The sequence below is a fragment of the Pelophylax lessonae genome (assembly GCF_965119305.1).
Source record: "Pelophylax lessonae genome assembly, chromosome: 11".
Classification (NCBI taxonomy): domain Eukaryota; kingdom Metazoa; phylum Chordata; class Amphibia; order Anura; family Ranidae; genus Pelophylax; species Pelophylax lessonae.
The window spans coordinates 68,849,407-68,872,035 of NC_138778.1; the positions used below are offsets into that span (position 1 = coordinate 68,849,407).

A 22,629-nucleotide genomic window follows, 5' to 3' on the forward strand; every position below is an offset into this window, starting at 1 on the left:
CTCTTACGTCCTCTGACAGTCGACGCCCACTCATACAGTCTTCACCAATGGGTATTGACCTCTTATCCACAGGAGCAAGCTAGGCATAAGACTTGTTAAAACAAAGCAATTTACATAGACACACCTGTAGGGGGCTGTCCCTTTGGTCCAATACCCCCCTGCAATCAGCCATCCCAACTCAGTTTGTCTTCTGCCTAGTTAGGAGTAAGATAGGTTTCCCTGTGCTGGGGCTACATGTCTCAGCCTTTCTTATGTTTTCTACTTTTATTTTCTGCAAAGTGTTTTTTCTTTGCATTACTAGCTTTTATTTGTCAGCGCTTAGTTAGTCGGAGCCTCGGAAGACTACAGCGTTTGCGGAGCTGGGAATCGGTCTGGTCGTCCTGGTAAGAACAGAGAATCGTATGGAATCCCAGCCCGCCATCGAGCGTTTAGCAGGCTATGCGTGCGCCCTGGCCTAGCAAACGGCCTGCCCCCGGCAAAAGCCTGCGAGGTGGCTAGCTCGCCGGGTGCCTCAACATGCGGTTTCTGGATCGTGCAACGCATCCTGTTTCGGCTGACGCCCCCCCGCCATCTGGACTGGGGGGTTTCCCGCGATATTGAGGCACCCACGCCATATGGTGCGGTAAGTACCTTCTGTGTGGGGCTTCTGTTTGGGGATGACAGTCTGCTGATGTCTGTGCTCTCCCCTCATGTCTGCGTCCGGGGCTTGCATCCCTCCCGGTCCCTGCGGGGGCCTCTTGGCGCCTGTTTCGCTGTGGGGGGGGGTCTGTGGGGGTCCCTTTCCCTATCCACTTGTCAGTGTGTTTGGGGGTGCAGACATGGCGGTGCGGACGGCTGCGGTGCAAAAAACTGCGGGTCCGCCATTTTGGGTGTGGTCAGCTGCTCTGGCCTGTGGGCACATTCTGCAGCTCTCTATGTAGTGTTTTTTAGCGCCTTCGGGCGCCATCTTGTGTGTGGCCAGGTGTTTTTTCTTTGCACATGTTCGGCTGCCATTTTCCCGGAGCCTCCCATTCAGATGCATTGGCAACCATTTTCCCTTGGACAGATTCCTGTTCAGCCTCTTGCAGATGACATCACTTCCTTTACTGTATGCAGAGATCGTTCCTGGCAGCGTGGTAACACTTCTGGGGGTTCTTTTTGCTGGTTTTGGGGAATATTCTTCTGTTTTCATTGCTTTTCCCATCTCAGGGGGGTGCCTTAGCGTAATCCTTATTGCAGTGCATTGCGATGGGTCGCTGTGATTGCGTCTTAAAGGGCCAGCGATACTGTTTTTTCTCATGGAGTCCCAGGACTGCAAATTCCCCCCAGCCTTAGTGAGTGATTCAGGTACTCCTGAATCTTCACCTTCCCTTGCTGCTGCACTTGCGACTTTAGCGTCCAAGGTGGATTTGTTGATGTCAGAGCGGGATTCTAGGAAAAGAGCGAGGACTTCATTGTCCTCTGATTCTGAGTCTGATATGGTTGCCCTGGACAGTCTAGCCCCTGAGGGGTCTCAGTCCTTGCATTCTGATATGGGGATGGAAGGGGAGGAGGGGGATGATCCTTCCCCTGAAGCGGCTAAAGAACGCGTGGCTGTGTCTGCGCTCATTGCTTCTGTTAAAGAGACACTACGTTTAGAGGATGAGCCCAAAAGCGGCGCAGGTGTTTCCTTGCCCCGCTGAGTTTCACGAAACAGTGAACGAACAATGGCGTAATTTAAAGCGCCCTTTTGTGGTACCAAAACGGTTTCAGTTCCGTTACCCTTTCGCGTCTCCTACGGATTCGCGATGGACAGTGTCCCCAAAAGTGGATCACACTGTGTCCAGATTGAACAAGGGCACTCTCATGCCCTCGGAGGATTCTCCGGTGCTCAGGGACCCTACGGATAGGCGGGTGGAATCCCTTACTCGCCGCGCGTATATAGTGGCGGGTTCCTTACTGAAGCCCATATTCGCCTCTGTTATGGTCTCTCAGGCTGTGGCCGATTGGGCCCAGGTGCTAAAACGCACTCTGGAGGCGGATTCCGTCCCTCCAGCTACTGTGGAGATGGTGGAGCAGATGCGTCTGGCGGTTTTGTACCTGTGTGATGCGGCCTTGGATGAGGCGCCTCTAGCAGCACGGCTGTCTGGTGTCACGGTGCTGCTCCGTCGTTTGATGTGGCTGAAGAGCTGGTCGGCTGACCAGTCTTCCAGGAAGACAGTGTCTGACATCCCTTATGCGGGAAATCGTCTTTTTGTGGAATCCCTGGACGAATTGGTTAAAGGGGTCACTGGGGGTAAGAGCACTCTACTACCCCAGCAGCCCAAGGGTAAGTTTTTCCGTGGTAAGCGGGGGCCTTCCTTTAAACCAAATCAGGGGTCCTTTCGTGCCTTTAAGACACAGGACAAGGGGAAACCCTTTAAAGGCCAGGGTGGTCAGAGGAAACCCTGGGCGGGCAAGCAAAAACCTAACCACGCCGGCCCGGCGGGTCCTTCTGCCTCTACCTGAAGGGACACCCTCACCCGTTTCAGGGGTGGGGGGACGTCTGTGCGGTTTCCTAGAACCTTGGCTGCTCCGGTTTCCGGACAGGTGGGTTCAGGAAATCATTCGATCAGGATACAAGATCGAATTCCTTTCGCGGCCAGCGGACAGATTCTTTCCCTCAAATCTTCATTTGACCCCAGATTGGTTGCACGATCTTCATCGGGCGGTTCATGGTCTCCTCGCCCAAGGGGTGGTCGTCCCGGTGCCTCATCGGGACAGGTTTCGGGGGTTTTATTCAAATCTGTTCACTGTGCCCAGAAAGCTCTGAACTGACCTCAAGGATGTGTATTTACATATCCCCATATTCGAGGGTCATCAGAGTTTCTTCCGATTCGCAATCGCGGAGGCCCACTATCAGTTTGTGGCGTTACCTTTCGGTCTCGCTTCTGCTTCAAGGGTGTTTACCAAAGTGCTGGCTCCTGTTCTGGCCCTGTTGTGGGCACAGGGGATTGCGATCTTGGGATATCTGGACGATCTGATGTTAAGATCGAGCGCCATTCCGAACCTATTGCGCGATTTGTCAACTACTGTTCAGACGCTCCAGGAGTTCGGGTGGACCATCAACGTTCTGAAGTCGACCTTGTCCCCTTCTGTTCATCTCCCTTACCTGGGAATGGTCCTGGACTCTGCCCAAGCAAAGGTTTTTCTGCCGGAGGACAAGCTCCGGACTCTGCAGGACGAAGTCAGGTCCCTCCGGGACAAGGATTCCTCGTCACTCCGGGCCTGCATGGGGTCCCTGGGGTTGATGGTGTCAGCCTTCGAAGCAATTCCATTTGCACAGTTCCACACGCGATCTCTTCAAGCGGAGATCCTGGCCAGATGGGACAGGTTTCCTCAATCCTTGGAAAAGAGGATATCTCTGAGTCGCCACGTCAGTGAGAGTTTTCTCTGGTGGCTCCAGTCCCCGGCTTTGACGGAAGGCAAGTCCTTCCGCCGTTGTTGTGGACGGTTATCACGCGGATGCCAGCCTGTCGGGCTGGGGTGGCGTTCTGGGTGTTCTGTCTGCCCAGGGCACTTGGTCGGAGGAGGAATCCTCCCTACTGATCAACATATTGGAACTGCGAGCAATCAGACTGTGCTTGCTCCGTTGGTCGGATCAACTTCAGGGCCGCCCTGTGCGGGGGCAGATGAACAACGCCACTGCGGTGGCTTACATCAATCACCAAGGGGGCACCAGGAGTGCCCGGGCGGCCGGGAAGTGACCGACATCCTGTCTTGGGCCGAGACGCACGTCCTGGTGATTTCAGCAGTTCACATTCCAGGTGTGGAGAATTGGCAGGCCGACTATCTGAGCCGCCAGACCCTGGACCAGGGGGAATGGTCCCTACACCCGGAGGGGTTTCAGATGCTGTGTGCGAGATGGGGATCCCCAGATGTGGATCAGTTCCCATCTCGGCTAAACAACAGGGTGGGAAAGTTTGTGGCAAGAACGCGCGAACCTCTGGCAGACGCCTCGGATGCGCTGGTGGTGCCTTGGCATCAGTATCGGCTGATTTACGACTTTCCCCCGATTCAGTTGTTGTCCAGGTTCTTTCGCAGGTTGGTCTTGGAACCGAAGTTGGTGATTCTGGTGGCCCCGGACTGGCGGCGCCGGTCTTGGTACGCGGACATCATACAACTGGTCGTCGAGCCTCCATGGCGGCTCCCGTTACAGGACGATCTGCTGTCCCAGGGGCCGATCTTCCATCCTGCTTTACAGTCGCTGGCTTTAACGGCATGGCTGTTGAAAGCCAGGTCCTGAGAGACAGGGGTCTCTCATCGGAGGTCATTCCTACCCTGCTTAAGGCTAGGAAGGCCTCGTCCGGTAAGTCCTATTACCGTACCTGGAAGGCTTCTTTTGCCTGGTGTGAATCCAGGGGCATCCCTCCTCGTTCCTTTTCAGTGGCGAGGGTGTTGGCCTTCCTGCAAACTGATGTGGACCAGCGCCTTGCGTTGACCACGATTAAGGGCCAGTTATCTGCACTGGCTATCCTTTTCCAGCTCCCCTTGGCGTCTAATTTTTTGATACGCACCTTTATTCAAGGAGTGCGTCAATTGGCTCCTCCTCAGAGGGCGCCTTTACCTCCTTGGGACTTGAACTTGGTTCTGTCCGTTTTGCAACGTCCTCCCTTTGAAAACATCAGGGAAATTTCTTTACCTCTGCTGTCACGAAAGGTTGCCTTTCTGGTGGCGATCACTTCTGCCCGCAGAGTGTTGGAGTTGGCGGCCCTTTCTTACCGCTCCCCTTACCTGGTGGTTCATAGGGATAAGGTGGTCTTGTGACCTAACCAATCTTTCCTTCCTAAGGTGGTTTCTGATTTTCACCTTAACGAGGACATTGTCCTACCATCGCTGTGTGCGAATCCTAAGCATCCTAAGGAGTTTGCCTTACATTCCTTGGATGTTGTCCGAGCGGTCAGGGTTTACCTGTCGTCCACTGAATTCTTTCGGAAGTCGGATTCTCTTTTTGTCCTTCCTGAGGGACCTCGGAAGGGTACGGCTGTGTCTGCGGCAACCATTTCAAGATGGATCAGACAGACGATTGTTCAGGCCTATTCGATTAAGGAACGTGCACACTTCTCAAAATTTTACAAACTTGATGTTCTGGCATCTGCAGATGCCTCCTTTGGCCGCAAAGTTCTGTGTGCGGCAGTGCCTTGAGGGGGCCCTGGCTTTGCCGGTCCCTGCCTGTTGGGGTTGTTTTTCCCCTTGTTGATTTGCTTTCCTGGGTTGTTGCTCCAGTTGAGCCTTTCTTTGTTACCCAGAGGATTTGCCTTTCTGTTCAGATAAGGTTCCCTTCTCTGACTTGGGTGCTGTGTTGCCTTTGTGATGGTTGCGCTTCCCACCCCTCATGTCTACACTGCTTTGGGACATCCCATTGGTGAAGACTGTATGAGTGGGCGGCGACTGTCAGAAGACGTAAGAGAAAACGGAATTTTTGTAAAATCTTACTGTAAAATTCCTTTCTCTGAGTCCTCTGACAGTCGCCACCCCCGCCCCTCTTTTGGGATTTTATGGATTCTAACTGCTTGCTACCAAACTGAGTTGGGATGGCTGATAGCAGGGGGGTATTGGACCAAAGGGACAGCCCCCTACAGGTGTGTCTATGTAAATTGCTTTGTTTTAACAAGTCTTATGCCTAGCTTGCTCCTGTGGATAAGAGGTCAATACCCATTGGTGAAGACTGTATGAGTGGGCGGCGACTGTCAGAGGACTCAGAGAAAGGAATTTTACGGTAAGATTTTACAAAAATTCAGTTTTCAGTTTTTTTTATTGGTCTTATGTAATATTCTAGTTTTATGAGACACAGAATGTTGGATTCGCACTAGCTGTAAGCCTTAATCATCAAAATGAAAAAAAAAAAAAAAAACGCTTAAAATATATCACTCTGTTGTTAATGAATCTATTTATTATACGTTTCACTTTTTGAATTGAATTGCTGAAATACATTACCTTTTTTATAATATTCTAACTTTTTTGCACCTACCTGTTTGCACCTGTATCTGTCTTAGGCCAGAGAAGCCTATCCTGTTATATTTATAGAAATAAAGTTAACAGGTATGTTTTTTTAATTTTTCTAGGACATAATGGACATAAATAATCCTGACAAAATATACAGAAGAATATACATGGTTTTAAATGTGTTTGTATTTTTCAGAAAAACAGTAAACGGATCAGGAACAATGCCACAGCCCTCCTACAGCAGCTCCACCCTCATTCCCAACCAATTTATTCCCAACCAACTAACCGCTGAAAGCTTAAAGCTTATGGATCTGTCAACTTTGGGTCGTTTCCAAGCTTTGCCCTTAGAGATATTCCACATTTTATTAGAGTACCTCTCTGGTAAGGAAGCTCACTGCTAGTGTATAATGTTTGCTAGCTTGTTTACAATGAAATTAACAGAGCTACATTTTAGTTTTGGATGGAGCTCTGCTAAGTAGGGTCAAAGCCCATTCCTTACTTGATGTCCTCTACTTGCACAACTCTAGAGGGTATTGTCAGTCATTCTCTTTGGTATCTGCCTCATTGTCTGCATTCCTGTGTAGCATGATCTTTTGTCACAAAGCAACACAGGTTGACTTAGGCTGGGTATACATCCCCCTCCCTTCACCACCAGAATACACTGATCAGAGCACTGCTCGTGGGCTGGTTTTCCAGCATGAACATCTGACAGAAGCCAGTTGTTAGCTGGGTCCTGTTAAACAGACAGCGGTACGCATTTACCGGTACAGTGTTCTAGGCTTTATACTGACAGCTGGAAAATGCACCTTCAATGTAAAGTTTCAGGAGAGAAATACGGGAGCTGTCATTTACTTGATTCAGTCGTTTCTGAGTCACTGACCAGGGAGGAGTATGTATATGTAGTAGTATGTATATCTAGTAAATCAGAAGTCCATAGACAAACATGCTTTTTCTGGGTCTTTGACAAACAAATGAAACTAGAGGGGCAGCATAGAAGCCATGCAGTTGGCATGGTAAAAATGGCATTCTACATGTTCTTCCTGGATCAAGTTTTTTTTAAAACTCAATTCTGGGTAGCATATATTTTTGTTTTTATAAAAGAATTTGTCTAAGCTAGTGTTTAAAATGAAAAAGCAGAAGTTGCTGCAGTATGCTTCTCTACTCTGGTGCTGTTTGACGCAGTACCTCTTCTCAACCACTGAATCTAGAACCCTGGTGCCCAACACGCAGGCTGCATGTGGCCTGCTGGCTCTTTGCATGCAGCCTGTGGGCAGTTGGGCACCATGTAGAAAGCAGAGTGGCAGTGGGGTGACAGGTGCTAGAATGCTGTCTGTGCTCCAATGCTGTCACTGAAAGAGAGACTATACTGTGGGCAGAGTTATCTCCCCCACTGTAAAAGTAAGATTCTAGCCTGAAGAGCAGGAGAGCAATGCAGGAACATGTAATGGGTAAGTGATCATTAATGGGGAGATGGGGTTTACCTTTCACTACCACTGACCGCCAATCTAGGGGGGGAATGCGAGGGTTATCACTTTCTGCCACTGAGCATCAATGCAGGCGAAGATAAATTTCACTGCCACTGAGCACCACTGTTGCAGTGGTTACAGTGGTTGCAGGGGAGAGGTAAGGGGTTAACTCTCACTACCACTGCCTTCCAGTGTAGGTAGGTGTTAAATTTAAAGTGGAACTATAGTCAGAAAATTTGGTCCTGCTAGACCACTTCATGCTGGCTCATTATGCTGTTATATCTACTGTATATAAAACATGAAAAATAAGTGTCTATACTGTTTAACCACTTGCCGACCGCGGCAAGTACATATACTGCGGCGGTCAGCCTCGTGCAGGCAAAGTGGCGTACTGGTACGTCACTAGCCTGTGAGCCAATAGGGGGCGAGCGCACGCCGCCGGAGGCGCGCTCCCGCTCCTTCATGGACACCTCCGCGCGAGTGACCGGCGGACCCGATGTCCGCCGGTCACTCACGATCGTCAGTTACAGAGGGAGAAAAGCAGGCGGCTAATGTAAACACAGCCGCCTGTCATTCTCCCTTGTGTAACAGCAGAGATCAAATGGTCCTGCTATGTAGGACCATTGATCTCTGCTGTTACACACACAGCCACATCCCTGCACAGTTAGAAACACGCCCCTAGGGACACATTTAACCCCTCCCTCTCCAATAAAGTTAACCCCTTCCCTGCCAGTGTCATTTTTACAGTATCAGTGCATATGTATAGCACTGATTACTGTAGTAATGTCACTGGTACCCCCAAAAGTGTCAAAAATGTCAGTCAAGGGTCCGATCTGTCCGCCGCAATGTCGCAGTCCCGCAAAAAAAATCGCAGATCGCCGCCGTTACTCGTTTAAAAAAAAAAAACTACAAAAATGACAAAAATCTTTCCCGTAGTTAGTAAACGCAATAACTTTTGCGCAAACCAATCAAAATACACTTATTGCGATTTTTGTTTACCAAATATATGTAGCAGAAAACAAAGTGGCCAAAAATGTTAAAACATTTTGATTTTAACTTTTTTTTGGGGGAATTTTATATAAAAAAATGTATTCTCTTTTTTTATTTATAGCGCATGATCAAAAAATCGCACAGGTGATCAAATACCACTAAAAGAAAGCTTTGTTTGTGGGAAAAAAAGGACGTCAAATTCGTTTAGGTACAGCGTCGCACGACCGCGCAATTGTCCGTTAAAGTCACGCAGTGCCAAATCGCAAAATAGAGCCTGGTCAGGAAGGGGGTAATCTTCCGGGGGTTAAGTGGTTAAAATCCAATAAAATATTGTCTCACCTTGCTCTGCACATGCTCAGATGCTCTCCATTTTCAGCATTGTGCTAACAGCCAAAAGCTTTACTGCTGTTCAGGGGCTCTGGTCTTCTTCAAAATGGCAGCTCCAGCAAGAAGAAACAGCAGCAATGCTGGAGGCAATTTACAGCGCACATTCAATTTGGTAGCATAATTATTAAAATGTGGAATGTGTGTTGATTGCTGGAGAACATAATTTTTTTAAATCAGGTTGTTATCGATTAAGTTCCCCTTTAACTTCCATAACTACTAATGTGGGGTGGGGGGAATTGGGGTGTTAACCTTCACTGTCATTGACCACCAGTGTGAGAGGAGGTTAAATGTTCCCTGCCTCTGACCACCAATGGGAGGTTAAATTTCACTGCTAATGACCAACAAAGTTAATAGAATTGACACAAGTGCTAGGGGCTATTATTGCGTTCACTAATACCAATGCTGGGGGCTTATATTGTGTTCATTAATACCAGTGCTGGGGGTTATTATTGCATCCACTGATACCAATGCTGTGGGTTACTTTTGTGTCCACTTACACCAGTGTTTGGGGCTAGTATTGTTTTCATACCAACCAATACTGGGGGGCTACTACTGTGTTAACTGACACTAATGCTTAAGGTTATTATTGCATCCACTGATAATAATGCTGGGGATTATTGCGTCCACTGACACCAGTGCTGGGGGTTACTGCATTCACTGACTCCAATACTGGTGTCTATTATTACATTCACTGACTCCAGTGCTGGTGGTTATTATTGCATACAGTGGTACAAATTCTGTTGGTTATTCTTGTGTCTTGATACCAATGTTTGGGGTTAATTTTGCATCCACTGACACCAATGCTGGGGGTAATTTTTGCATTCACTGACACCATTGTTTGGGTAGTTGTTATTGAGTCCACTGACACCAGTGTTGGGGGTTATTATTGTGTCCATTGACACCAATGTTGGTTGTTAATTAATGTACTCAGACACCAATTCTGGGGTTATTGTATTTCAACTACTTCAGTGTGCATTGTGATACCCAAAAATGAGGCAGGACCAAAATAAATATCCAGCTGACTACCACTGAGCTAGAGAGTCAGCATGACAGCCACACAGTTATCATTTACACAATGAGAATTCAAAAATATCAGTCTGCGTGTTTCTTTTTTTTTTTTTTTTTTTTTACGGTCCAACTTTGGGCTAAAAGCGTTGCCCAGAGACATTCAGCCTGAAAGACAGCAGGCGTAGTGTAGGTTCAGTGTGCTATCATGGTGCCCTGCAGTCCATGAGAGTAATGGCACAAAGTGTGGTGACATGATATCAGAACAACTTTTTGCATCATTAAGGAGCACCCATCCATGGGACAAGATCTGAAGAGGAACCTGCACATATAAGTGACCAGCCTGAAGACTTCAGAAAAGGCAAAAAGTACAGAGGTTGGGAAAGGGACAGGGTATCAATGGGGGGGAGTAATGGAGGGCAAGAAGGGTCTGAGCCCAAAGTTAAGCTTTAATGCCAAACCGACATTACAATATTGAATAACAAAATAAATCTTATCTATTGAAGTGCCATCTTTTCTCCAAGCTGAAAGTTCTCTTTGGCAGCATTTTGAGCTGCCTGTTAAACCATATATCACAAGCTGCTTTGTCACTAGTGCAAAATTCACAGAAGGAACATTCAGTATACATGCATTTATTCTTTTTCATTCATTAGGGGACACAGGATTCAGACTGCTGAGCTCATATCTGTATGCAACTATTTATTCTTATGAAATATCTTTGGAGGCCTTATCCCAATGATTCCGGACCGAAGATTGTGGGGCCTGCCTCGAATGTGTTCTCCAGGCACTGGGCTCTACTTGTGACGCTTTCCAGACCTTTGGTGTGACCCAGTCCCTGAAGACTCAATAATTGATAGACCATGCATTGGCAGCTACTTTATTTTGTGGAACCATGGGGTGTCTTTACAAAATGTTCAATATGTTGGATCCCAAGTGGAGCTGTCCTACTGCATTGTGTTTTTTCAGCTCATGATCCACTAAGGCCCCTTTCACACAGGCGGTGTGCCTGACGGACTCAGTTTTGCTCCATCTCCGCTTCCATTGCAGAGACGGAGGTGTCAGAGCCCTGCTCTCCTCTATAGGAGATTAGATGAAAATAGACCGCCTGTCCATTTTCATCTGATCCGATCCTCCAGACAGATGGAAAATAGGGTTGCCATCCGTCCAGATTTCACAGACAGGATTGGATCAGATAGCAGTGGGCGTCAGCGGAGATGTCTCCGCTGACATCCGCTGCTCCATAGGACTGCATGGAGCATCTGATCAGGTCCGTCTGAAAAACTGACAGGCGAACCGGATCAGAAAGCCTGTGTGAAAGGGGCCTTACTGTTTCGGGGAAGCCTGCAGTATCCTTCCTCTATAACGTGATTGCAAATTACCAATGTGTGAGGTTCACAGGGCATATAGTCCATAGCAGAAATGGAATGCTCTTTTACTCCAGTGAATTTTCTTTTTTTATGGACACATGCTAGCATGTATGTTCGTTTGTATGATTTAACCAGTTGCCGACCGCCCTATAGCAATTTTACTGCTACAGGGCTGCTGCGCTGCAAAGCGTGATCTGTGCTCCAAGCATGTACCTGAGCACCATCACATCAATGATTTTTGGCTCAGACCTGCTGATCTGTTCTGGGGAATCAGCAAACAGCATTTTTACAAAACACAGGCACAGGAAATCATGTCATCTTCTCCCGTGTAGCCTTTTTGGTTTCACAGAGAGAGAGAACATCATACTGTGAGTTCAAACACTACACTGACACCAGATCAGCTTATACAAGGAGAAGACCTTGCAAAAGTATTCACCCCCCTTGAACTTCTCGACCTTTTGCCACATTTCAGGCTTCAAACATAAAGATATAAAACTGTAATTTTTTGTGAAGAATCAACAAGTGGGACACAATCATGAAGTGGAAGGAAATTTATTGGATATTTCAAACTTTTTTAACAAATAAAAAACTGAAAAATTGGGTGTGCAAAATGATTCAGCCTCCTTAAGTTAATACTTTGTAGCGCCACCTTTTGCTGCGATTACAGCTGTAAGTCGATTGGGGTATGTCTCTATCAGTTTTGCACATCGAGAGACTGAAATTTGCCCATTCCTCCTTGCAAAACAGCTCGAGCTCAGTGAGGTTGGATGGAGAGCGTTTGTGAACAGCAGTTTTCAGTTCTTTCCACAGATTCTCGATTGGATTCAGGTCTGGACTTTGACTTGGCCATTCTAACACCTGGATATGTTTATTTGTGAACCATTCCATTGTACATTTTGCTTTATGTTTTGGATCATTGTCTTATTGGAAGACTAATCTCTGTCCCAGTCTCAGGTCTTTTGCAGACTCCATCAGGTTTTCTTCCAGAATGATCCTGTATTTGGCTCCATCCATCTTCCCATCAATTTTAACCATCTTCCCTGTCCCTGCTGAAGAAAAGCAGGCCCAAACCATGATGCTGCCACCACCATGTTTGACAGTGGGGATGGTGTGTTCAGGGTGATGAGCTGTGTTGCTTTTACGCCAAACATAACGTTTTGCATTGTTGCCAAAAAGTTTGATTTTGGTTTCATCTGACCAGAGCACCTTCTTCCACATGTTTGGTGTGTCTCCCAGGTGGCTTGTGGCAAACTTTAAACGACACTTTTTATGGATATCTTTAAGAAATTGCTTTCTTCTAGCCACTCTTCCATAAAGGCCAGATTTGTGCAGTATACAACTGATTGTTGTCCTATGGACAGAGTCTCCCACCTAAGCTGTAGATCTCTGCAGTTCATCCAGAGTGATCATGGGCCTCTTGGCTGCATCTCTGATCAGTCTTCTCCTTGTATAAGCTGAAAGTTTAGAGGGACGGCCAGGTCTTCGTAGATTTTCAGTGGTCTGATACTCCTTCAATTTCAATATTATCGCTTGCACAGTGCTCCTTGGAATGTTTAAAGCTTGGTAAATCTTTTTGTATCCGAATCCGGCTTTAAACTTCTCCACAACAGTATCTCGGACCTGCCTGGTGTGTTCCTTGTTCTTCATGATGCTCTCTGCGCTTTAAACGGACCTCTGAGACTATAACAGTGCAGGTGCATTTCTACGGAGACTTGATTACACACAGGTGGATTCTATTTATCATCATTAGTCATTTAGGTCAACATTGGATCATTCAGAGATCCTCACTGAACTTCTGGAGAGAGTTTGCTGCACTGAAAGTAAAGGGGCTGAATAATTTTGCACGCCCAATTTTTCAGTTTTTTATTTGTTAACAAAGTTTGAAATATCCAATAAATTTCGTTCCACTTCATGATTGTGTCCCACTTGTTGATTCTTTACAAAAAATTACAGTTTTATATCTTTATGTTTGAAGCCTGAAATATGGCAAAAGGTTGAAAAGTTAAAGGGGGCCGAATACTTTCGCAAGGCACTGTAGTTAGGCACATTTAACCCTCTGATTGCCCCCCCCAGTTAACCCTTTCACTTCCCTGTCATAGTGTCATTAGGTACAGTGTACAGATTTATTGCTGATCACAGTATTAGTGTCACTGGTAATGCTAGATAGCATTAGTGTCAATCCTTGAAAGCGCCAGTTTGCCCGCCACATATTCCCTTATAAAGTTTAACCCCTTGATTGCCCCCCAGTCAACCTATTTTACTGCCCTGTCAGTGTCACTAGTACAGTGTACAGATTTTCTCTTTCATTCATTGACGAACACAGCTCTTCACTTCCATGACCTTAGAGTTATACTGCCCCCTACAGGAGTAGGACACGAGGCAGAGAAAAAAGCTTGCGCACGCCTATGGAGCAGTCCCTGGGGGCATACTCCCACTTCCTGCTATAGGTATTTGTCAGGGAAGAAGAAGTAAGCACAGGCACATAGTTATCAGCAGACGGAGAGTTTTTGTTAACCAATGGAGAAAGCCTATTTAGCCAAACCTATGGACAGAGAATTCCTGTTCACTTTCCACGCCCACCACTAAGTGGCGTCAAATCGCCTATATAAACACCTCTGCTGAACTAGGACCTTGCCTTTATGGCCTACAGCTTCCTGTTTCCTGTTCCTGGTGTTGAACTCTGTTGCTGTCCTGATCCGTCAGACCATGCTTTTACTCTGCCTGAAGCAAGCCCTGGCTTGCTCTTCGACGTCTCCACTTTATCCTGCTGTCTGCCAGTTGCCAACTCCAGCCTGAACCTGACTACTCTGCTGCCTACTGCTCTTTTCCTGACGTGCCTGCTAGTTACCGACCCGGCTTGCCTAACTCTGCTGTGTAACCGTCCATCCTTATTCCTGCTGTCTGCTTCCTGTCAGCCTGCCAAGTGTCTGCTGCCTGTGATCTGCCAGCCTGCTAAGCATCTGCTGGCTGTGACCAGTCAGTCTGCCAAGTACCTGCTGTCTGCTTTACGATCCAGCCTTCATCCAAGTACGCACGGACCTCACATCTGCAGCCTTCACCATCTGAACTTCTAGGCACTCGTGCCACTCCAGGCTTCTGTGCCTCCTGTTTGCATTATCAGGGGTACTAGGCCGGAGGTGTAAGAGATCGCCTTCCTCGCCACGTCAGGCTCCATCTCCAGGTATGTGACAGTATTCAGTAAGGACCTATTTCCTTGCTGGAATCTCTGGTCCTTTTTAAATGTAATTTTTTCCTCCTTTTAATTACCGGCGGCCATTTGTCACAGCAGCGGCCATGTTTTTGGCAAACAGATGGGCAGAGATTCAGCGGTTGCAAGCCCTTCCTCGGCCTGTAGTGGTGATACAGGGTTTGTCCTCTACCTGATTGCCGCATGGTGTGCAGATAATGCAGGCTGTGTGCTGACCAGCGGTGGGGAGGACCTTGTGGGGTTTTCTCTCCCTCTTTCAGCTATTACAGCGGTAGTGCTGTGCTGGGCCTTGTTTTGCCTACAGCGCAGTGGGGTATCCCTTGCAGTGTTTTTACACCTTTTTTTGTGCGGGTTCCCCTCTCCATTAATGGAGTCCCTGAAGCATTTTTCACCACCTGATCCCCTCTCAGAAGCTGTCCGGCCCTACGGGCCCCACAACTGACTACACTGACTGCGGTCCTGGAGTCCTTGGAGTCCTGGGCAAACGGGCTAGCAAAAAGCATCCCCCGCCTTCACCTGCTTTCTCTGTCTCCTGATTCGACCGCAGCGAATGCGAGTTACCTACGGAGTCTGCGTCCACGCACCCTGCATGCTCAGATAGTGAAGATGATTCATCTGTTCCTCTATCCGCACATGAAAAGCCGCTAGTGGATGCACTGATTGTATCGGTGCGGGAAACCTTACATATGGAAGATGCGACTACTGCAGCATCAGAGGCACAGATCACATTTGGCACTCACAGGTCCTCCAAAGCAGCGAGGTTGTTCCCCTTTCCTGCCTTCATTGACGATATTGTCTCAAAACAGTGGGAGTCCCTAAAACACACCTTTGCAATCCCTAAGCGTTTTGGAATGCGTTACCCTTATGAGGAGTCCCTCCTTAAAAAATGGACTGTACCTCCTGTAGTGGACTCCCCAGTTTCCAGGTTGAATAAAGCCACTGTAATACCGGTTGAAGAGTCCCCGGTCTTTTCAGATCCTGCTAATAGGTCAGAGGCCTTGACCCGCCATATGTTTACTGTGGCTGGGTTGGTACTTAGGCCAGTGTTTACCATCACCTTGGTGTCACAAGCTATGACTAAATGGGCCAAAAGTTTATGCCGGGACCTGGAGAGAAACAACTCTCCCCTGCCTATGTGGAGCTGGCTGATCAGTTGGTCCAAGGGCTACAGTTCATCTGTGATGCCTCTTTGGATGCCACTCCCTTGATTTTTAGACTGTCTGTCTCAGCAGTGGTCCTGCGGTGCATTATATGGCTGAAAAGCTGGTCAAAGAAGGCTTTGTCCGATCTTCCATTCGTCGGGGATCGCCTGTTTGGAGCTTCCTTGGATGACATCATCAATGGCCTCACGGGAGGGAGAAGAGTACTCAACTTCCTCAGGCTTCCAAGGGTAAGGAGTTCCGTCCCAGATACCTCCCTTTTCGGCTCACAAGCAGCCTTTTCATCTCAAGACTAGGGATCAAAACCCTTCAGGTCCTTCACGGGGGGTTCCAAGAAATCTTAGTCAGGCAAACCAAGAGCGCGTTCTGCCAGACCTGCAGACAAAAATTCCTTTGCATGAAGGTGCGCCCTCACCTGTATCGGGGGTGGGGGGATGTCTTAGCTGTATTCTGAGTCCGTGGACCTTCCTGATCCAGGAGAAGTGGGTCCACAATGTAATTCGCTCCGGCTACAAGATTGAGTTTCGATCATATCCCCTGGAAAGGTTCTTCCCTTCCAACCTGCACTTGTCCCCAGATTGCTTGAAGGATCTCTATGGGGTGGTGCAAGACTTGTTACTTCAAGGGGTGATTGTTCCAGTTCCGACGCAGGAACGTTTTCGAGGTTTCTATTCAAACCCGTTTACGGTTCCCAGGAAGGAGGGCAAGGTACACCCAATTATGGATCTCAAGGCGCTAAACTGCTTTGTGCGGGTACAGAAGTACCAATCCATTTGCATGGTGGTGGTGTCCCTACATCAGGGGGATTTTCTCGCCTCTATTAACATCCAGGATGCCTACCTTCATATCCCCATATGTGTCGCCCATCAGAGCTTCCTCCACTTTGCCGTGGGTGAGGAGCATTATCAATTTGTGGCCTTAGCCTTTGGTCTTACCTCCGCTCCTCGGGTCTTCACAAACGTGTTGGCCCCGGTTCTAGCATTACTGCGTCAGAGGGGGATTGCGATACTGGGGTACCTGGATGATCTGCCTTTGTGAGCAGGGTCTTCTTCTGCTCTGTTGAGCAACTTGGAGATTACTCTGCAAACGCTGAGGGAGTTCGGTTGGATTCTGAATCTTCAGAAGTCTGCTCTGGTCCTGTCCAAGAGCCTGGACTATCTGGGTCTGACTCTGGACTCGGCCAGAGTGTTTCTTCCTCTGAAAAAACTTAACAAATTGCAGGAGGCTATTCAGCTCCTGCTGTCCAGCAGATGGTCATCTCTGCAGGCTTGCATGTGGATTCTGGGCCTGATGGTGTCTACCTTCAAGGCAGTTCCATTTGCACAGTTCCACACAAGATCTCGGCAAAGGGAGATTCTGGGGAAGTGGAACAAGGATCATCAGTCTCTGGACAATCTGATCCTGCAGAACCGAAACACGAGGGGGTCCCTGGTTTGGTGGCTTTGTTCTATGGCACTTCTTCTGGGAAAATAATTTCTTCCCCTGTACTGGACGGTTGTTACCACGGATGCCAGCCTATCCGGGTGGGGAGGCGTCCTCGGCACAGAGTGTGCTCAAGGGGTCTGGACTCTGGAAGAGTCCAGGCTACCGATCAATGTACTGGAGCTCTGAGCGATCAGACTTTGTCTGGATCATTGGACAAGTCGTCTCCATGGGTGTCCAGTACGCATCCAATCAGACAATGCCACGGCCGTGGCCTATCTCAATCACCAAGGGGGCACAAGAAGTGTTCTGGCGGCTCAGGCATTCTAAGGTGGGTGGAACGGTTCCTTCCAGCCCTCTCTGCTGTGCACATTCCAGGAATGAATAATTGGCAGGCGGACTATCTCAGTCGACAGGCGTTAGACCAAGGAGAGTGGTCACTTCATCCGGTGGTTTTCCATCAGTTGTATCTCCGGTGGGGGACTCCTGAGGGGGATCTGTTGGCCTCTCGCCTTAACAGAAAAGTACAGAGGTTTGTGGCACTGTCTCGGGATTCTCTAGCCGATGCCACAGATGCCTTGGTGGCTCTCTGGAGTCGGTATCATCTGATATATGCCTTTCCTCCTCTCAACTTCTGCCAAGGCTCCTGTGCAGGCTCAAGGCAGTAGGGATTCCGGTCATCCTAGTGGCACCGATCTGGTAAGGCTGGTCGCCAATGCTTCTTGGAGACTTCTTCTCAGGGAAGTTCTGCTGTCCCAAGGACCGATCTTCCATCCTGCTTTGCAGTCGCTGGCTTTGACAGCTTGGCTGTTGAAAGCCAGGTGCTGAAGGATAGAGGGTTGTCTGAATCAGTGATTCAATAGATAAAAATGCTCTCGCCCTGTCAATTGTATCCACCTCCATCCCGAATTGAATACAAATAGGAAAAGGGTGTGCCCTGTGGGACTTTAAATGAGGTAGATGCAATAAATAAATCTGAATGTATAAAAGCAGATTTATTGAATAAAAAACGTACAATAAATGACCAGTGGGGAAATTGCGCTCACATGCGGCCAAAAGGCAATGGCATTCATTCACCATTGCCTTTTGGCCGCATGTGAGTGCGATTTCCCCATTTGGGTTATACATGTATATGTTAAAATCTCACACCTACTGGCTAATTTTATGCATACTAATACTGTGCTTATTGCTTTATTCATGGATAGGCTTACACTCATATATACTCCTGATGAGAGAGCTTTCAGACTCATGAAACACGTTCAAATTCAAGATATGAGTTCAATACATGACATTCATTTGCAATATTGATGTTATTATTTCATTATGCCTATTGTGCTGTGTTTTGATGATTGCTGTAACATGTATTATACATTTACTGTACGTTTTTTATTCAAAAAATCTACTTTTTTACATTCATGTCTATTTATTGCATCTACCTCATTTAAAGTCCCACAGGGCACCCCCTTTTCCTATTTGGCTAAAATTAGCTTTTAAAGCTAGAAAATCTACTTCCAGGAAGATTTACCATCGTACTTGGAAGACGTACATTGCATGGTGTGAATCTCTATAGGTACGCCCTCGCTCCTTTTCGGTGACTCGGATATTGGCTTTCCTCCAGCGAGGGGTCGAGCAGCATCTGGCCTTGAGTACCATCAAGGGCCAGGTCTCGGCCTTGGCGATTTTCTTTCAACGTCCATTAGCCACACACTCCTTGGCGCGTACCTTTCTCCAGGGAGTGAGACACTTGGTTCTCCTGTTGCAATCTGCATTGCCGCCATGGGACCTCAATTTGGTGTTGTCAGTTCTCCAGAAACCTCTCTTTGAAAATATTTGGGAGATTCCCTTGCTTACATTGACCCAGAAGATGGCCTTTTTGGTGGCTATTACTTCTGCGTGCAGGGTGTCTGAGCTGGCGGCGCTGTCTTGTCGTTCACCTTACCTAGTGGTTCACAGGGATAAGGTGGTTCTTCAGCCATGTCCTTCCAAAGATTGTCTCCGATTTTCATTTGAATTAAGACATTGTGTTGTCCTCACTGTGTCCCAAGCCTAAGCATCCTAAAGAAGTTTCTTTGCATTCCCTGGATATAATTTGGGCAATTAGGGTGTGCCTGGCAGCTACAGAGTCGTTTTGGAAGTCAGACTCACTATTTGTCCTTACGGATGGACCTCGCAAGGGGTTTTCTGCTTCTACTGCAACCATTTCCAGATGGATCAGACAGACAGTGGTTCGGGCTTGTTCTATTAAGGGTCAGGTTCCTCCTTTCCCTGTCAGGGTGTACTCTACACGGGCGCTTAGTGCCTCCTGGGCCTTCCGTCATCAGGCGTCAGTGAAGCAGGTTTGCAAGGGGGCCACCTGGTTGTCTGTATACACATTCACAAAATTTTATAAAGTTGATGTGTTGGCATCTGCGGATGCTTCTTTTGGCCGCAAAGTTTTGCAGGCTGATATTTAAAGGATTTGTCCTCTTTGAGGAGGTTTTTCCAGGTGAGGTCCAGTTGTTACTAGTTGAGCTCTAAGTTACCTGGTTGGCGATGTTTAGCCTTGGGGAAGTTTGTTTTCTGCTGTTCCCACCCCTCATGTTTGACACTGCTTTGGGAAGCCCCTACGGTCATGGGACACAGCATCCGCCCCTCTTTGGAGTTGGGTTTTTTCTTCCAACGCTGCTTGTTACAAAACTGAATAGCTATAGCAGGATGTGGGAGTATACCCCCAGGGACTGCCCCATAGGCCTGCTCAAGCTCTTTTCTCTGCCTTGTGTCCTACTGCTGTAGGGGGCAGTAAAATCCTATGGACATGAAGATGAAGAGCTGTGTCCATCAAAGAACAAAGAAATGGATTTTACAGTAAGTCAAAAATCCCTTTTTTTTTTTCTGATCACCGTATTAGTGTCACGAGTGATGCCAGATCGCACCAGTGGCAATCCCAGATAGTGTCCGTTTGCCAACCACATATTCCCTAATAAAGTTTAACCCCCAATGCTCTCCCCAGTTAACCCCTTTCACTGCCCTGTCACAGTGTCCTTAGTACAGTGTAAAGATTTTTTTTCTTAACACAGTATTAGTGTCAGATAGCATCAGTTTTCCCGCTACATATTCACTAATACATTTTAACCCTTTAGGTTGTCAATAACATACACACTATACAGCTCCATTACTAGCATAGTGTCTGAACAGATCATTGATCAGATCAGAACTATACTAGCGTCCCCAATTGTACGGTGTTCCCAAAAATTCAGCATTAGCAGGATCAACCCCGACAACTACCAGCACCTGCGTTTAGCCCCTCTGCACCCCCCACCAAGAAGTGAAGTGTCGGTAGATCACTTTCACTTCTGATACGCACAAAACCGCTGGTACATTTTTTTGTAGTAGTTCAGGCAGTCCCTGACAACCAGGTTCTTTTTTACCTGTGAGTTGTACTAGGTACCTATAAATTTAGTGTCCAAAATGTTCCAAGAAAGGTACAGTAATGAAGTGGCCTACAGGAATCTGAACATGACAGATGAGAGCGATGGGGAGTCCTTACTGTCAGAATCATGCTCAAAATATGAACTTTTAGAGAACAGCGGCACCCTGACAGATAGTTTAGACGATGGAGAAGAAGTCCCTGCTAAGGTCAGGCGTACCTGACCCCATGCCCAGGTTGCTGAGGTGGTGCACTTGCATGATGATTTCCGAGTGCCAATACTAGTGCCCCTCTACCTTTTGGTGAACTGATGAGCACCAGCGGCCTAGTACATCCTGGTCCTAGATACACCAGCACTGCAGTTACACTTAGTGACGTGGCGAGTCCCAAAAGTGCAGTTCAAGCTGGTGTGGCGGCTAGCACAGGTGGTGTCCTGCAGCCACCAAGAATTTGAACACAGGCCCGTAGAGCCCATAGTGTCCTTCCTGGTGTGCAAGCAATTTATTGCTGCAAATTCAAACCTTCACAGACAATTCGCATGGAAACATATCACGGTTTCCGAATTAAAGACTTTTTTGGGCATAACCCTCAACATGGGTGTAACGGAACAGGGCACCCCTGACTGGGTACCTCCGTTGACAAATGCTCCTAGTGCTTCCCGAGGGCTCCAAGCACTCCACCAGACACCGTAACCATTTCAGACCCCACGAACCGCTGCAGCTTGGTTAGGGTCTCTCCGTCTCCTACCCACCCTGGACCTATGACAAGGCTCCAGGTTCCCGTGGGTGAACCTCTCTTTCCCCAGAGAGTGCAGCAAAACAAGCTCTTACAAGAGCTTAGTCATTATCTAAGGGAGTATGGAAGACCATAGCAATCCCTTGTAGCATATTCCCCCAATAAGAGACAGGACTCTAGATTCAGGGTGAAATAACTTTATTGAACAAGAAACAGACTTGTATACAGTTTTCACCCACAAGGTTACCGCCCAGGCGGACCTTGTTGAAGACTGGACGTAACATTCACAATCCAATAGGAAAAGAGTTTTACACTCTTATACAGTGTACACAATCCCTCCCCTCTGGCTGATTACAGTAGCATATACAGATGAAAGTGTATAGGGGAACTAAACTAATTATCTAGCCATCTGGACAGAACAATGTGAGGTCATTAACATTTAACAATGGAACAGACAGGTAAACTTTATCACAATACACATTCCCTTCCAATACACAAACAATAGGGAAGTCTGCGTATGACAGTCTGCGTGTCTCTGTCACAGCCAAGCATGGAATAGACTGTGTAAGGTGGTATTACTGTATATACTCGAGTATAAGCCGACCCGAGTATAAGCCGAGGCCCCTACTTTTACCACAAAAAGATGGGAAAAATGATTGACTCGAGTATAAGTCTAGGGTGAGAATGCAGGGCGGCAGCATGGTACAGGAGAATGCAGGGTGACTAGCATGGTACAGGAGAATGCAGGGTGACTGGCATGGTGCAGGAGAATGCAGGATACTGGCATGGTACAGGAGAATGCAGGGTACTGGCATGGTACAGGAGAATGCAGGGTACTGGCATGGTGCAGGAGAATGCAGGGTACTGGCATGGTGCAGGAGAATGCAGGGTACTGGCATGGTACCAGGAGAATGCAGGGTACTGGCATGGTGCAGGAGAATGCAGGGTACTGGCATGGTACAGGAGAATGCAGGGTACTGGCATGGTGCAGGAGAATGCAGGGTACTGGCATGGTGCAGGAGAATGCAGGGTACTGGCATGGTACAGGAGAATGCAGGGTACTGGCATGGTGCAGGAGAATGCAGGGTACTGGCATGGTACAGGAGAATGCAGGGTGACTGGCATGGTACAAGAGGATCCGGGGTTGTGGGCATACTACAGGAGATGCAGTGCTGTGGGCATGGTACAGGTGGACCATGCCCGCAGCACTGCATCCCTTGTAGTATGCCCGCAGCTCTGCATAATGGCAGGTAGTGCAGCTGTTTCACTTACCTGTTCCAGAGGCGCCTTCATTTTAAATATGGCGCCGCCCGGCGCCGACACGTCATTGCGCACGCGCCGCCGCCGCTCGTATACTTTCGGCTATTCCCGGCCTCTCCCGAGCGGCGGCGGCACATCCGATGTGACATGTATGCGCCGGGCGGCGCCATTTTTAAAGCTTAAGCACGTCGGAGCGGCCAGGGACTTTTTTTTTCTTGACTCGAGTATAAGCCGAGGGGGACGTTTTCAGCCCAAAAAGTGTGCTGAAAAACTCGGCTTA

General features: G+C 47.9%; 1 protein-coding gene across 1 annotated transcript in view; it reads left to right on the forward strand.

The window, feature by feature from the left end:
• Window positions 1–22,629, forward strand: part of FBXO47 (F-box protein 47) — a gene marked incomplete at both ends in the record, with an annotated part of 584,326 nt that overhangs the window by 8,966 nt on the left and 552,731 nt on the right. Inside the window, one exon of the mRNA XM_082272782.1 lies at window positions 6,140–6,324. Within this exon, the coding sequence (XP_082128908.1) occupies window positions 6,140–6,324 (185 nt within the window). The remainder of the gene's footprint in view (window positions 1–6,139; window positions 6,325–22,629) is intronic.